The sequence below is a fragment of the Eimeria acervulina genome, genomic scaffold (genome assembly GCF_000499425.1).
Source record: "Eimeria acervulina Houghton genomic scaffold, Eah_scaff250, whole genome shotgun sequence".
NCBI lineage: Eukaryota > Apicomplexa > Conoidasida > Eucoccidiorida > Eimeriidae > Eimeria > Eimeria acervulina.
In genome coordinates this window covers 9,696-26,465 of record NW_013549968.1, presented here as the reverse complement: position 1 = coordinate 26,465, position 16,770 = coordinate 9,696, and the positions used below count along the sequence as shown (strand labels likewise).

Below are 16,770 nucleotides of genomic sequence, written 5' to 3'. Positions count from 1 at the left end.
AGAGGCGTTACAAATAAATATATATATAAATAACCTTCAGCTTCAACCCCACGAGCCCAGCAGACACGTAGCCGGCGGATCAAGACAGTTTCTGCTGCTGCTGCTGCTGCTGCAGCAGCAGCAGAACAGCAGAAGACACAGAAGAATGTAACAGCAAATACAGCCCCAAGCAGGACCTTACTTAAAAATATACTACTAACTCCCCTCCCTGTCGCTCCAGCAGCCGCTCCCGCTGCTGCTGCTGCTGCTGCTGCAGCTGCAGCTGCTGCTGCTGCTGCTGCTGCGACCCGGTGGTTGCCTATGGGCGCCGTTCCGCCAGCAGCAGTAGCAGGAGCAGCAGCAGCAGCTGCTGCTGCTGCTCCTGCTGCTGTTCGTGATGCTAAAAGGCGTATTAAGATTGTTTAAATTCTCATTTTTCTGTTTTATTGCAATCGATATGAAGAGACATTAGTAAAGAGCAGCAAAGCTCCCTAGCTTTTGTAGGTAGGTAGATCAGCAGACCTGCAGCAGGCAGGGATCAGCTGTCTCTGGGAGAAGAGAGATTCCTTCTTTGAATTTCATCATTAAATTGCATTTAAAATAGATTTAAATTATTTTGTGATTGTTTTGATATATTTTTATCCATAGAGGCAGCGAAGAAACGCAGAAAGACTGCTGCCGCTATGCTTGCGGTGTACATACACCTCAAGCACAGTTGGTATCGGGCATAGACAGACAGCAACTGTATTTATATAAAATAAAACCCTACACAATTTATTTATTTTAATGAATTATAATTCAAAATAATAACCTTTCAGTGGGTCTCGCTGCCTCACGAAAACTCTATGGGCCGCGCACCCCCTGCACCCGACAGAGTAATAGGGCTAAACTTTCTTTAAGAGGGTTTGCTTCATTGTTATTGTTTATTAAATTAAATAAATATACTTTAGACAGTCAAATTAAGTCTTTAAAATCACATTCATACAAATGCCTCTAATGGCTACTTAAATTTGTATGTATATTGACTTACTAATTATATATTTAAAGAGACACTGCAAAGAAATACAGAAAACTACACAACATCAAAATATACAACCAAATATTCATCTCAGCTACAAAATATCCGTTGTATTCAAACTGCATGCACACTGTCTACTGAGCCCTTACGACTTCAAAACTAAATAGTATATTTTTTAATCTACGCGAGGCATCTCTTCTCAAACAAAAGCATCAATTGGTACAACAGCGGGTGAGAAGTAGACAAAGGGTAGGGAGAGATGCTGTAATATGCTCTGTAAGAAGCAGATATATGTTTATCTACTTGAGCGCAAGTTAGATAGTCTACTATTAAGGGCTAAGGAAGTCTTTATTATTTGTCTACTGTATTGGAGATGTGCCTTGCATCACGAATTGCAGCAACAAGTGAAGCAAATTATAAATATGTGTCTCCGCTACTTCTCACCAACTCGTTGGTTTTGTTTTAAAGGGTGTAGGGAGACTGAAGGGTAGCTCTGCTACTTTTTAAAAGCCTTCATTACCCCTGACTCTGTTGCAGCAGCTTACAACTGTCCTCTATTGAATTATAGTACTCTATCTACACTCACTAGCATCATGAGGTTAAGAGAAGGAAGCACAGTTTGTTTGCTTGCTGCTGCATCATGCTAACTCAAAAGACAGCCCCTAAGCTTCCTGGTGTATAGACCAGATTAAACGTGAAGCCGGGGTAAGGGGAGACAGCCTATAGAACTTCTGCCCCAGTGTCTTCATTAGAAGCATAACATCATTAATCTCTTAAATAGAGGAGACTAATAAAATATCTCCTCCTTAGAGAGGCAAACAAAGACTATACGCATTCATGCATTGAAGCTAGCGCAGTCTTCACTGCACACTTAATCTAAAATATCTTTACAAGAAAATAATTCGCTCCGAGTGACTTTGTTCTTTCTAAACCTTAAATTATGAAGGGTATAGAGATGCAAGTGCAGCAATAAAAATTGTTGCCTTTGCATGCAGCAGAAGCGCTACAGCTGCTGCTTCTCGCGTCTTCTTTATTAAAAGATAAACGGTAGCTATATTAGAGCAAGACTACCAGCAAGTCTCCGAAGAACAGCGTGGGTTTTAAAGCCTTTTCTTGCATGCGCGTTAATAAAGGAATATCTCTTGATTAGCAGAGGCGCAGGGAAGGGTGAAGTAAAGCAGCTTTTCAGAAGAAAGACATTGAATGTGCACTGTATCAAGAAGTATTACTGCTTAATCAACAGAAGTCAGTCTACCAGTACTTTATAGCAGAGTTGTCTCCTGAAGAGAGACAGTTTATATACCCGGATGATGGAGGGAGGCTGAACAAAGATGTAAAGGAAGGAGAAGTCGCAGAGATAATGAACAAAAAATATAAAAAAATAATAAACGATTTTTGTACTGCACCATCTACGAGAATAGGAAGGCCTCTATCAATGCACTAGCTGAGACAGGAGCAAGATTAAGAAGCCTTTCCTTTATAAAGCATATGGATATTGAAGTTTTAAATGCAAGTGCTTCCCAGAAAGGTATAGAAAGTAATATGAGGAGGTGCTGAGGGAAGCATCTGCTCTTATTATAGCAACGAAGTCAAACATTTACACTTCTCCGCTGAAGGTATATGCTCAGTAAAAAGAAAATAAAGGTAGAAGACTCATGCATTACCGCCAGGATAACAAACAAAATGTTAATCTAAGCGCTCTTGTCGCATGCAATGTGCTGCACAGTTAAGGTACAGAAGAAGAGACAGCCCCACTTGCAGATCTGCTGCTCTGCTGCTTTGAATGAACGCTCAGGAGCTACTACCTTTGCGTGACAGCAGCAATTAAAGGAGATTGATATTCTTATCCATAGCTCCACTCTATTCCTTTGCGCAGTCTAAGTGTACGTACACCGCAGTGTATTGTGTATAGAATAACAATAGACAAACGCAGCTTATTGTTGACACCAGACTAAAAGTAAAAGAAAAAAGCAGAGCGACAAACATACAAATAATTTCGCAGTTCATATCTACAACATATCACCGTATTGTGAAGCTTCAAAGTTGTAGCAGCACAGCACCAAATGAGTAATATCGTACAGCGCATGCAGCAAAAAGAAGAGACAAATGAAGTGTATACTGAAGAATAAAAGAAGAAGATATACCTCTCAGCGCTCCTAGCAGCAGTTGCATCACCGTCTGCAGCAAGAGAAGTAGAGTTTAAGCTACTAGAAGAAAGAGCAGCGAGGCTTCACAGCAGTATAGAGGCATTGTAAACGGAATCAGAGATAAATGCATGCGTGCATGCATGCATGCAGTAAGACTGTACGAAAGATAGAGAAAAAAATTAAAAAGACTTCGCGGGTCCTTATATAATATCACTGTCCGCCTGAGGATAATGCGTCTTCGCCGCTGTCTCCATTTTTATAATATTAAATTTGTAATATTATAAGATATAATATATATTATATATTATATTATATGTCTAATATATATTACATATTATATGCAATATATATTATATACTATATATATTATGTATATACACATTAAATATATACAGTATATTGTATATATTATATATTATATAATGAATATATATATATATAATATAATATACATTATATATAATATATATACTATATAACATAATATTATACTATACTTCAAGGCATCTGCTGCTCCCTCTAAGTTTTTGCGGGTTTTAAATAAAAAAGAGAGCTTCACAGAGTTGAGCGTCTAAAATCAAATATAAACAATAAGCTTGGTTAACCCGCTGTCTCTTCTTTCTCTTCTTCTCTCCCCACATGGAGACACCTCAGAGGGTTGCTGCTGCAGTAGACAGCAGCAGCACGTATGCCTTCTTGGTCGGCGGCACTGCAGCAGCAAGGAGACAACAGCAGCAGCAGCAAGGAGACAAGGAGACAACAGCAGCAGCAGCAAGGAGACAGCAACAACAGCAGCAGCAATAGCCTGCTGCTGCTGCAGTTTGGAGTACTTCTTCAATACGACAAGGCGCCCGAAGCAAAGGAGACAGAGGAGACTGAGAGGGGGGTAAAGAAGGGTATAATAAGAAGAGAAGCTGCGGTGTATAGGCAGCTTCTTTGGGGTGTATACAACACTATTTTGAATTATATAGAAGGATATTCATAATAATGAAGTAAAGGCCTTTCTCGAGGATTTGTTTAAGAAGGGGTATTAAATATAATAAAAGATATATAAATAATCTTTATTTGCTGCTGCATCTCTTCTTATTCAGTTTATTATAAACAAATGCGTTAAAAATGCTGCTGCTGCCTTACTGCGAAGAAGACTTTGCTTAGGCGTCTCCCGCAGTTGGGGGGCGCAGCAATCGAGCTGCTGCAGCAGCAGCTTGCACGCAAAAGAGAGAATAAATATATTAAATATTTATTTATTTATTGTCTTACTGATGTTTATACACAGACAGAGAGAAGGCGAGAAGCGAGAGGGGCCTCCCTGCTGGTCCGCTGTCGCTGCAGCCTTCTTGCTGCTGCTGCTGCTGCTGCTGCTGCTGCTGCTGCTGCAGTAACAGCAGCAGCAGCAGCAGCAGCACAAATTAACACCAAAAACAGGGACATGCTTTTATTTTTGCTGAAGTAGTGGAGACGACAACCAGGAGACTGTCTCCTTTGATTTGTTTGTCTTCGCTCGCTGCTGCCTGCTGTCTCCTGGTGCTGGGCCTGCTGCTGCTGCTGCTTCTTTTGATGCTGCATGTGTGGCTGCTGCTGCTGCAGTCTCCTTTCGGTCTCTTCTGTATCCTTATCTCCTCTCTGGCTGCCAGCAGCAGCGAGCCGCTGCGGGGCCCCACAGGCCTCTGCTGCGTCTTGCTGCAGCAGCAGCAGCAGCAGCAGCAGCAGCAATGTCTCGCTGCTTAAACTCAAGGCCTCGGTGCTGCATTTCACGTGTCTCCGTTACCTGTCTCCTTTTGCTTCTTCTCTTCGTCTGTCCGTACAACGCCAGCAGCAAAGAGACAGATTCATCGCTGCAAGCAGCAGCAGCAACAGGGCCGCAAGAGCTCAAGCCCAACGGCGACAGCAGCACAAACCAGCAGCAGCAGCAGCAGCAGCAGCAAGAGCAGCAGCAGCACGAGAAGCAGCAGCACGAGAAGCAGCAGCAGGAAGCAACAGGAGCAGCAGCCGTAGGAGAGGAATCGGCAGCGGCAGCAGCTCCTCTTGCTGCTGCTACAGTAGCAATACCCGTTGACTCAGCAACAGCAGCAACAGAAGCAACAGCAGCAGCAGCAGCAGCAGAATCAGACAGGTTAGCAGCAGCCCAGTCGGTTAGCAGTAATGCAGCATCAGAAACGTCTGACCCCGCAGCAGCAGACGTCATTGCAGCAGCAGCAGCAGCAGCTGCAGCAGCAGCTGCTTCTCTAGGGGGAGCAGCAAAGAATGCAGCTGCAGCACCAGGAACAGCAGAAAGTACCCATCAAGCAGCAGTATCAGCAGCAGTATCAGCAGCAGCAGCAGCAGCAGCAGCAGCAGCAGCACAAAAGGAAGCTGCTGATGCACCCAAGGGATCAATAGCAACAAGACGGTGGCTGCGCAAGGGCAGCAAAGCGGGAAGGCGTCCGAAGCTGACGCTGCAGCTGGATCCGGTGGTGCTGAATCCACAGCAGCAGCAGCAGCAGCAGCAGCAGGAGCAGGAACAGGAGCAGCAGGATTATTCGCGGGAGCCGTTGACGGGGTCTGTCCATGAGGATGAGGGTCTGGTGCTGCCGCAGCAGCAGCAACAGCAACAACAGCAGCAGCTGCATCAGCAGCTGCAGCAGCGGCTGCAGCAGTTAGCCCCTTTGGGTGTTGGAATTGCAGGGAGCTGCAGCAGCAGGCGTTTGGTGTGGGGTTCATCGCTTGCTGTGGCTTCGGGAGCAGCAGCAGCAGCAGCAGCAGCAGCAGCAGCAGGCCCATATGGTGCTTCAGTTTCTGCTGCTGGTGGTGTTTCATCATCACTATCATCATCAGCAGGAGCATCGTCAGCAGCAGCAGCAGCAGCAGCTAGTATTGTTGGGTACTCAGGGGGACGGGGTGTAGAGCGCTTGCTGCTGGAGCAGCAGCTAGAGTTAGAAGGTGAAGAAGAGCTGCTCAGCGACTGTCTCCTTTCTCATAGAGGAGACACTATTGGAGACAGGGGCGACCCCCTTGGCCGCAGCGGGCCCAGAAGGCTTCGCCTACTTGCATGTCAGATTGCTACGCTCAGAGACGGAGGCAAGCTGCTGCTGCTGCTGCTGTTGCTGCTGCTGGTGCAGGTGTTGCTGCTGCTGGTGTTCTTTTTTGTGGCTGTTGCTGCTGCTGTTGCTGCTGCTGTTGCTGTTGCTGGTGGTGGTAGTGTTGCTGCTGCTGGTGTTCTTGTTGCTGCTGTTGCTGCTGTTGCTGCTGTTGCTGCTGTAGCACTTCTGCTGTCTCTCTTCCTGCTGCAGCTTGTTTATTTGCTGCTGCGAAACATATGTAGGGTTATTTTTTGCTGCTGCTTGTGCTTCTGCTGCTGCTGCTGCTGTTGCAGGTCGTCAGCGCGAAGCAGCAGCACCGCTAACAATCAGCAGCGTGTCTCGCGCGGGGTTTGCTGCTGCTGCATTTCGGGAGTATTTGCTTCAGAATGGTGCGAAGGTGCTGCTTGTCTCCTGTCCGTCTTGCTCTCGCTCAGCTGTCTCCTTTTATGTGCGTCGCAGCGTTCCAGTTGTTTCAACAGCATCAGCAGCAGCAGCAGCAGCAGCAGGAACAGCAGCAGCAGCTGCAGCAGCCCCAGCAGCAGCAGCTGCAGCAGCAGCAGCAGCAGCAGCAGCCCCACCTAGCTGTGGTGCAGACTTTGCTTTAGGAGATCTCAGTGTTAAGTTTAACTCATTAGGCGTAGTAAGACCTTGGGGTAGGCATGCAGTTGTGTGCGGTGGTTCTTATACATCTTTTGCTGCTGCATGCAAGCCGAAGCAGCTGCCGCTGCTGCTGGAAGCTCTGGCTAGCCAGCTAGCTGAGCCTGTCTTCGTAGCTAAAGATGTAGAGAAAACCTTCGTTGCTGCAGTCAGCAGCTTTAATGCTTATCTGCTCTACGCTCAACCAAGGGCCGTCGCTACGCACCTACTCCTCGTAAGCAAAACCGCTAGCTAGCTAGCTAGCTAGGGGGCTGGCTAGCTATAGCTAGCTAGCTGCCTACCTGTAGTAGACAGCAAGCTGTAGCCAGCTATCTAGCTAGCTAATTACTCGCTAGTTAGCTACTGTTAGTTAGCTAGCTAGCTGTAGCTAGCTAGCTAGCTAATAGCTAGCTTGCTAGTTATAGCTAGCTAGCTAGGGAGGCTGGCAGGTGAGGGGGAAGGTCCTTAGCTAGCTATAAGGCTGTCTCCTTCACAGTTAGTTTGCATTGCTGTTTGTGCTGCTGCTGCTGGTGCTGCTTCAAACACTGCTGCTTCTGCTGCTCCTCCTCTCCTTTTCCTAACACCGCTGCTTCTGCTGCTGCTGCTGTTGCTGTTGCTGCTGCTGCTGCTGCTGCTGCAGAAGTGCGGGAAGGGGCGTCTGTCTCACCTTCACCACGGCACTTGGCGAGGCCTGGAGCGATGGGCTGAGGGGCAGGGGCTTCCTGTCTCCGAAGCAATCCGACGCTACCACCGACTCACGTAAATTAGGGTTTAGGGTTTAGGGTTTAGGGTTTAGGGTTTTGGGGTCAGGGGTTTGGGGTTTGGGGTTAGGGGTTTGGGGTTAGGGTTTTGGTGTTTTTGCGTTTTGGGGTTTAGGGTTTAGGGTTTAGGGTTTAGGGTTTAGGGTTTAGGGTTTGGGGTTTGCAGGTATCATCCCGGGGGGGTAACGGTTGCTATCTTAGACCCGCGGCCTTTGGGGGCAATCGAAGCAGCTGTGGGGCCGGCGCTGCAGTATTTGCTGCTGGAGCCAGCAGCAGAAGCAGCAGCAACAACAGCAGCAGGGAGTACAGCAGAAGGAGCAGCAGCAGCAGCAGAAGCAGGGAGTACAACAGAAGGAGCAGCAACAACAGCAGCAGCAGGGAATACAGCAGCAGCAGCAGAGAATACAGCAGCAGCAGCAGCAGGGAGTAGTACTGCAGCAGCGAATCAGGGTGTGCTGCAGCCGCAGCAGCAGCTGTCTCTCCCTGTAGACAGTTGGCAGCCGAAGGAGACAGATAAAACAAACAAAACAAATAAAACAAACAAAACAAATAAAACAAATAAAACAGAAGAGACAGAAGGTAGATGCAGGGCCCCGCGGCTGCATATTCTGGAGTGTGCGCCGGAGCAGCCAAATGTGATAATATTTTTCTGCTTCTTCCTTTCTGCTGCAGCAGCAGGTCCTGCAGCAGCAGCAGCAGCAGCAACAGCAGCATCAGGAGAGGAGGGAGGCAGCAGCAGAGATCTCTCTCTGCTGCTGCAAGCAAGGAGACTCATCGTTGAAATGCTATCAGCAGCAGGAAGAGACGCTTTGATGGGCCGCCTTGTTGCTACGGGGACAGCAGTTAGAGCTGCTGTTCATCTCCCTGTCTCCAACGACAGCGGCGCCCTCATTCAGGTAACAGCTGCTGTTGTTGCTGCTGCTGCTGCTGCTGCTACTGCTGCTGCTGCTGAGGATGTAGCTGTGGCTGTGGTGGTTGTTGCTGCTGCTGCTGCGCCTGTTGCTAGTGCTGCTGCTGCGATCTGTTCTGCTCAGTTGCAGGCGGCCTGCTGCTGCTGATGCCCTGCTGCTGTTGCTGTTGCTGGTGCTGCTGCTGTGTCCCCTGTTTCTGCTGCATTAACTTTGCTGCATCAGCTCTCTCTTAGAGTTTCTCCTCCTAATGCCTGCCCCATTTAGGGTTTAGGGTTTAGGGTTTAGGGTTTAGGGTTTGTGCAGATTGAGGTGGAGGTGCTGCACTCCAACTGGAGACAGCGTCTGGCCGATGCAGGGGAGATGATTTTTGCGTTTATTAGGTGAGGAGCGGAGACGCCTTTTATCTTTTTTTGTTTTTGTTTGTTTGTTTTATTTGTTTATTTGTTTGTTTTATTTTTTTATTTGTTTGTTTGCCTCTGTTTGTTTGCCTTTGTTTGTTTTATTTGTCAGTTAGTTAGTTTGTTAGTTAGTTAGTTAGTTTGTTTGTTTGTTTGTTTGTTTGTTTGTTTGTTTTTGTTTGTCTCTGTTTGTTTTTATTTATTTCTCTCTCTGCGTCTTCTTCTCTTGGTTTGTTTTTTGTCTCTGTCTCTGTCTGTCTCTGTCTCTGTCTGTCTCTGTCTCTGTCTGTCTGTCTCTCTGTCTCTGTCTGTCTCTGTCTCTCTGTCTCTCTGTCTCTGTCTCTGTCTGTCTGTCTCTGTCTCTCTGTCTCTGTCTCTGTCTCTCTGTCTCTGTCTCTGTCTGTATGTCTCTCTGTCTCTATCTCTTCGTCTCCGTCTGTCTCTCTGTCTCTGTCTCTGTCTCTGTCTTTATCTTTATCTATATCTTTATCTCTGTCTCTGTCTTCGTCTCTCCGTCTCTGTCTCTGTCTCTTCTTTGTCTGCATTTGTTGTTGTGTAGCAAACATTACCTGGCCTTCTGCAACCCTCTGCCTTTCTCTTCCTAGGGTTTAGGGTTTAGGGTTTAGGGTTTAGGGTTTATGCGCAGAGCACTTCAGGAGACACCTCCTGGAGAGTGGTTTGTGAGGGAGCAGCAGCAGATGTCTGCCTACAGACATATCTTCTTCATCCCTAGTGATGTCTTGCAAGCAGCAATAGACTTTGCAATAGGTTGGCTTCTGCTGCTGCTGCTGCTGCTGCTGCTGGTGCTGTTGCTGCTGTTGTTGCTGCTGGTGCTGTTGCTGTTGCTGCTGCTGTTGCTGTTGTTGTTGCTATTGCTGCTGGCTCTCAGTTGTGGCTGCTGGTACTGCTGCTGTTGCTGCTGTTGCTGCAGCTGCTGCTGTTTATATCACAGAAAATAGGAGGGTCCCTGCAGCAGCAGCATAAGCAGCAGAGCAGCACGAGCAGCTGAAGCAGCAGCAGCACCAGCAGTAGGAATGCCTGCAGCAACAGCAGCAGGAGCAGCAACAGAATGAAGATTTGCTGCTGCTGCTGCTGTGTGTGTGTGTGTATTTTCTATAGATGCTGCTCATGACTCAGCTTTGGGTGTGTCTGACATTGCGCGGCTGCGTCGTGCTGCAGCAGCAGCAGTAGATTTGCTTGAAGAGCTGTCTCCTTTGATGGTGCAGTTGGTGGTGCAGTCTCCTGCAACGGATTGTCTATGTGTCTCACTGCAGCAGCAAACTTTAGCTAGATTTGGGTCCGAGCAGCTGGATCTGCTGCTGCTGCTGCGTTGGAGTGATGCTTTTAATAGGAGACAGGAAGCACTTGCTGCGCTGCTGCAGCGGTGGGGTCTATCTTTACCTCGAGCTAATGCATTTGCAGGCTGGAGCAGCAGCAGCAGCAGCAAGCAGCAGCATGTGCAGCAGCAGCATATTATGCTGCAGTGGCAGCAGGAAGAACCCGCGCCTAGCCCACCACCCAGCAGCACAAGCAAGACTCCGGGTATCCACATCAGCAGCAGCAGCAGCAGCAGCAGCATCAGCTTAGCTTCAGCACCAGGGTCGCCTGTACCTTGCTCAAGCCCTCGCACTTTAACAGAGGTGCCTCTGTCTTCGTTTGAATTATTTTCTATCCCGAGGCAGCCTCAGGTGTCTGTACAGCCCAAGCAGCAAACGCAGCAGCAAAAGAGCAGCAACACTAGCAGCAGCAAAGGCAGCAGCAGCAACAACAAAGGCGCCAGCAGCAACAACAAAGGCACCAGCAGCAAAAGCAGCAATCGGACTCGCCGGGGTTTGGTGTCTATATCAACAGGAGCAGCAGCAGCAGCAGGAGGAGGAGGTGCAGCAGCAGCAGCAGCACCACCACCACCAGCGCGGCAGAGGCTGCTGCGGTTCCCTCCTTATCACCCTTGTTATAAGAAGTGCAGCGTGCTGCTGAAGGGAGGAGACGATCCCAGCGATCCCAGAGCAGCTGTTGTGCTGCACCTTAGCTGCTGGGTGGGGCAGCAGCTTGTCTCTCGAGAAGAAGCAGCAGCAGAAGTATTTCTGTTTCTTGTTGCGGATCAGATGCAAGGAGTCAGGCAATCAATTGCTTCTGCTGCTGCTGTTGTGCTGCTGCTGTTGTGCTGCTGCTGTTGTGCTGCTGCTGTGCTGCTGCTGTTGTGCTGCTGCTGCTTGAGCAGTGCTGGTGCTGATATGCAGTGCTGCGACAGAAGAAGTGCTGCTGCTGCTGTTGTTGCAGTGTTGCTGCTATTACTGCTGTTTTCTATGATTCTGCTGCTGTTGCTGCTGTGGCTGCCCCTCGTGTTGCTGCTGTTGGTGCTGCTGCTGTTAGTGCTGATATATTATATAATATATATATATATATATATATATATATATATTGTCTTTGGGTTTATAGTGTCTGCACATTGATTAGGGTTTAGGGTTTGGCACGTATTATTAGGGTTTAGGGTTTAGGGTTTAGGGTTTGTGTGTGTTAGGTATTGGAGGAAGCAGCTCGCGCTGGTGTTGCTGCAGCGTTCTCTTCAGGATCTTTTGCTGCCGATGCAGATGATAGCACAATTAGGAGAGGAGACAGCATAGTGCTGTCTCTATCAGGCCCAGTGCATGCATTAGCTGGTGTATTATATGCAATGCTGCTACCGTTAGCTCCTCCTGGAGCATCAGCAGGAGCTCCAGCAGCAGCAGCAGCAGCAGCAGCAGCAGCAGCAGCAGGTGCAGTAGATATATCGGATGCAGCAGTAGCAGCAGCAAATCGTCGGCTGCTCTCTCGGCTGCAGGATATACCCCGTCCGAACTCGCTGCTGACTGAGATGGCTTTAGACATGCTACTGTCTCCTCAGCTGTCAAGAAATGCATTAAAAAAGGAGTTAATGAGAGCGCCTATAGACAGTCGGCTCACCAGGGCGTGGAGAGACAGTCTCTGGCAGAGTCTAGCTATACGCGCAACCATACAAGTCAGCAGTCAACCGCTCCTGCTGCTGCTGCTGCTGCTGCTGCTGCTGCTGCTCATCCTGCTGCTGCTGCTGCTGCTGCTCATCCTGCTGCTGCTGCTGCTGCTGCTGCTCATCCTGCTGCTGCTGCTGCTGCTGCGCATCCTGCTGCTGTTGTCGCTGCTGTTGCTGCTGCTGCTGCTGCTGGTGCTCATCCTGCTTCTGTTGTCGCTGCTGTTGCTGCTGCTGCTACTGCTGCTCATCCTGCTGCTGTTGCTGCTATTGCTGCTGCTGCTGCTGCTCATCCTGCTGCTGTTGTCCCTGCTGTTGGTGCTGCTGCTGCTGGTACTCCTGTTGCTTCTGTCGTTGCTGTTGCTGCTCGTGCTGCTGCTTCTGCCGCTGCAGCTGTCGTTGCTGCTGCTCCTGTTGCTGCTGTTGCTGTCGCTGCTGCTGCGGTTGTTGTTGCTGTTGCTGCTACCCCTGCTGCTGTTGCTGCTGCTGCACCTCCTCCTCTTGCTGTTGGTATTGTTGCTGCTGTTGTCGTTGCTGTTGTGGCTGCTGCTATTGCTGCTGATGCGGCTGGTGCTGTTGTCGCTGCTGCGCATCCTGCTACTGTCGTTGGTACTGCTGCTGCTGTTTCTGATGTTGCTGTTGCTGCTGTTGTTGCTGCTGTTGTTGCTGTTCGTGTTGCTGTTGTTACTGCTTCCTGGTGTATGCGCATTGTTTGGGGCGGTTTTAGGGTAAAAGCGGCGTTGTTAGGGTTTAGGGTTTAGGGTTTAGGGTTTAGGGTTTAGGGTTTTGTTTGTTTGTTTTAGGGGAATGTGAGTGATGAAGCAGCAGTTGATCTTCTTACTCTTGTTCTTAGGACGTTGAGGCCCTCCTCCTTGCATGCAGTCTCAGGTCTGTCCGCAGACACTGCTGCTGCTGTTGCTGCTGCTGCTGCTGTTGTGCTGTTTGCTGCTGCTGCTTTCGCTGGCGCAGTGCCTGCTGTCTGTTAAGAGAAGCAGCAGCAGCTGCTGCTGCTGCTGTCTCTGCTGTTGCTGCTGCGCTCGTCCTCGTTGCTTTGCTGCGCGTTTGTTGTAGAGGCGTAGCTCTTATATATTGTTTCTGCTACTGATATCTGCAACTGCTGCAGTCAGCTGCTGCTGTCTGCTGCTACATCTGCTGCTGCCGGCTGCTGCTGCTGCTGCTATCTGCTGCTGGTGTCTCTGCTGCTCTCTTTGCTGGTGTTTTTTCTGCTTCATGCGCATGCATTGCTCTTCTTCTTACTTAGACGAGTCCTAGGGTTTATTGTTTAGGGTTTAGGGTCTGCAATTTAGGGTTTAGGGTTTAGGGTTTAGGGTTTTGTTTGATGCAGAGACAGTGCCTTCGCGTGTGGTGGACTTGAAAGGAATAGATTTGCTGTCTCCTCCTGCAAATGCTTCTGCTCCTGTGGGGTCTCTCTTTGGTGGCGGCAGCAGCAGCAGCAGCAACAGCAGCAACAGCAGCAACAGCAGCAGCAGCAGCGACAGCCAGCAGTATATCCCTCCCGCTGCGCTGTATGTACACCCGTCTTTCTCAAATACTGCTTTTCATGCTGTTCGGATATACATACAGGTGAGTATTTGCTGCTGCTCTTGTTCCTGCTGCTGCTGTTAACTGCTGTCGTTGCTGCTGCTGTTAACTGCTGTTGCTGCTGCTGTTGCTGCTTCTGTTGTTGTTGCTGCTGCTGGTGGTATTATTGCTGGTGCTGCTGCTGTTGCTTCTGCTGCTGTCTGTTGTTATTTTTGTTGCTACTGTTACTGCTGCTGTTGCTATTTCTGCTGCTGTTGCTGCTGCTGCTGTTGCTACTGCTGGGTAGTATGTTTGTTTCTTTTGGAGTGTATAGGGAGGTGTAGCATGCTGCATGTTTTTGTGTTTTGTTTGTGTTTACAGCTGGGTCCGATAAGTAGTGTGATGTCGTCTCGTGCAGCAGGAGCAGCAGCAACAACAGCAGCAGGAGCAGCAGCAGTAGCGGAAGCAGCAGGAGAGTGGTTTGCTGCTGCGTTAAGCATGCGTTTACAGCAAGCTGGTGCTGCAGCTTCTGCAGCAAAGCCTCCTTATTTTGTTTCTATTAGTGGCGTAGGCTTTGTTTGCTGCTCTTTTATCAGCACAATGAATATAAAGTCGCTCATTGTGCTGCTGGATACAGCAGCAAAGTCTCTAGCTTCTTTATCTATTGAAGCTGCTCTTAGAGAGCTCCCATTTCCCGTCGACTTCACACCTGCTGCTTTATCAAGAGGAGACACCAGCAGCCGTCTCCTTGCTGCTGCTACACACAAACGTTCTCCACAGAGTGCAACGTACGCTGCTGCTGCTGCTGCTGCTGCTGCTTCTGCTGTGCTGCTGTTTGGTGGTTGTTGTTGCTGCTGCTGTTTTGTTGTTGTTGTTGCTGCTGCTTTGTTGTTGTTGTTGCTGCCGTTGTTTTGTTGTTGCTGCTGCTGCTGCTGTTTTGTTGCTGGTGCTTTGTTGCCGGTGCGGTGCAGCTTCTTCCTTGCTGCAGCGCTGCTGCTGCTGCTGCTGCTGCTGTTGGTCGGGACTGCATGGCTGCTGCTTGTGTGTTGCTGTTGCTGCTGCATGAGTTTGATTGCTGCTTCTGCTGCTGCTGCTTGGTATATTTGCTATGCATGCATGCATGCATGCGTTTATTTGTGTGTGTGTGTTTGTTTGTTTGCCTAAGACATGAGCAGCAGCATCAGCAGCAGCAGCAGCAGCATCAGCAGCCTTTATTAGAGCAAGGAATTGCGTTATGTCTGCAAGCTTTGCGAAGCTCACCTCGATTGCTAGTGGCAGTAAGAGGGTCTCAGGTGTATACACCAATTAAAAATAATAAGGGTTTAGGGTTTACAAACATATTTGCATTGGGAGATCTTGAGGGTTTTGTTGCTGTTGACGAACCGGAGAGAATGAAGCAAACTTTACTTGAACAGGGTTTCTACTTTCAGTCTCAGCAAATCTTTTAAACAATAAATATATAAATATATACATATATATCTGTATATATGTATATATTTATGTTTATTCACAAGTAATACATGCATGCAAAAATATATACACCCTGATGCATGCATGCATGCATTTTGCATGCATGTACAGGTGCATGCATGCATGCATGCTTCCATGCATCCATGCGTGTACCCGGGTGTATGTATGCATGCATGCATTTTGCATGCATGCGAAGGTGCATGCATGCATGCATGCATGCTTTTGATATGCATGCAGAGGTGTATGCATGCATGTTGGTATGCATGCGTTTGGTATGCATGCATGCATGCATTTTTGTATGCATGCAGTAGTGCATGCATGCATGCACTACTTTTGATATGCATGCATGTATACATGCATACTTTTGATATGCATGCATTTTTGTATGCATGCATGCATGCATGCATGCTTTTGATGTGCATGCAGGGGTGCATACGTTCATGCACCTATGCATGCGTTCGGTATGCATGCTTTTGACATGCATTTCTGCATGCATGCATGCTTTTCATATGCATACAGGGATGCACGCATGCATGCATGCTCATGGTAGGCATGCATTTCTGCATGCATGCACGCATGCATGCAGAAATGCATGCATGCTTGCTTGCTTTTGATATGCATGCAGGGGTGCATGCATATATACGTGCATGCATGCAAGGGTGCATGCATACACGTATACACGCTTCTTACATTTATGTATGTATGTATGCATGCATGCATGCATGCATGCATGCATGCAAGCCCGGGGGGGATGCTGCTAGAGAGAGAGCCGCAGCAGGTCTGGCAAGTGTATTCCAAAGGAGGTCTGCTGCTGCTGCTGCTGCAGCAGCAGCAGCAGTATCAGCAGCAAATGCAGCAAAGCCAGCGTCACCAGCAGGTACTGCCGCTGCCGCAGCAGCAGCAACAACAGCAGCAAATGCAATAAGTGCAGCAGCGACCTTACCGGGACGAGTAAGGTCTCCTGCAGCATCAGCGGTTGCTGTTGCTGCTGCAGCAGGTGCAGCAGTAACTGCAGCAGCTGCCGCAGTAACTGCAGCGGCAGTTACAGCAGCAGCAAGAGCAGCAGCAGCAGCAGCAGCGCTATCTAAAGGATTGAGTGCTGCATGCAGGACGTCCGATGTTTGTCTTTATGCATAACATATAAATATATAAACATATTTTCTTTATGTATATGTGCGTTAATCTAATGCAAGTTATACCTATATATATATATATATATATTATGTATGTGTTTATGCGTATACAAATATAAATAAACCTATGAATATATACACATGTTTTTTAATAGATGTATCCATATATATATATATATACATATGTATATATATGTATATATATATTTCTGTATATATATATGTATGTATATATTAATATTATATATGTATGTATATATATAATATATATATGTATATATATATATATATACATATATATATATATATATGTATGTTACGTGCATTGTCTATCTGCAATATGTATAGACTACATATATATATATATATATATATATAATTATTAAATATATATGTATATTGTATAGATATATACATTCTATATATATATATATATGTGAGATGTATTATATTAATGTATATGTACGTGCGTATTTGCACAATGTATATATATATATATATATATATATATATACGTATAACTATATCTATATCTATCTATATATATATATATATATATGTATATATTAATGTACGCAGACACATACAAAGATTAACGCAAGTGTATGTGCACATATAATGCTGATAATGTATAATATGTATATAAATATATATATGTATATCTATATATATGTATATATATGTATATATGTATATATATATATATATGTTTATATACTTCTCTCTCAGTGTCTTTCTTAAGACTTTATCA

General features: G+C 47.1%; 1 protein-coding gene across 1 annotated transcript; it reads left to right on the top strand.

Annotated features, from left to right (window-relative positions):
• Window positions 1–3,832: 3,832 nt before the first annotated feature.
• On the top strand, window positions 3,833–14,634 carry EAH_00028450 (hypothetical protein, conserved; the record flags this gene model as incomplete). The annotated part of the gene is made up of 14 exons (XM_013396309.1): window positions 3,833–4,040; window positions 4,732–6,174; window positions 6,497–6,843; window positions 7,480–7,598; window positions 7,767–8,496; window positions 8,815–8,891; window positions 9,556–9,677; window positions 10,029–11,023; window positions 11,431–11,907; window positions 12,699–12,783; window positions 13,241–13,479; window positions 13,798–13,895; window positions 14,013–14,185; window positions 14,582–14,634. 14 exons carry the CDS (start codon window positions 3,833–3,835, stop codon window positions 14,632–14,634), a joined length of 5,166 nt encoding a protein of 1,721 aa, XP_013251763.1.
• Between the last annotated feature and the right edge of the window lie 2,136 nt (window positions 14,635–16,770).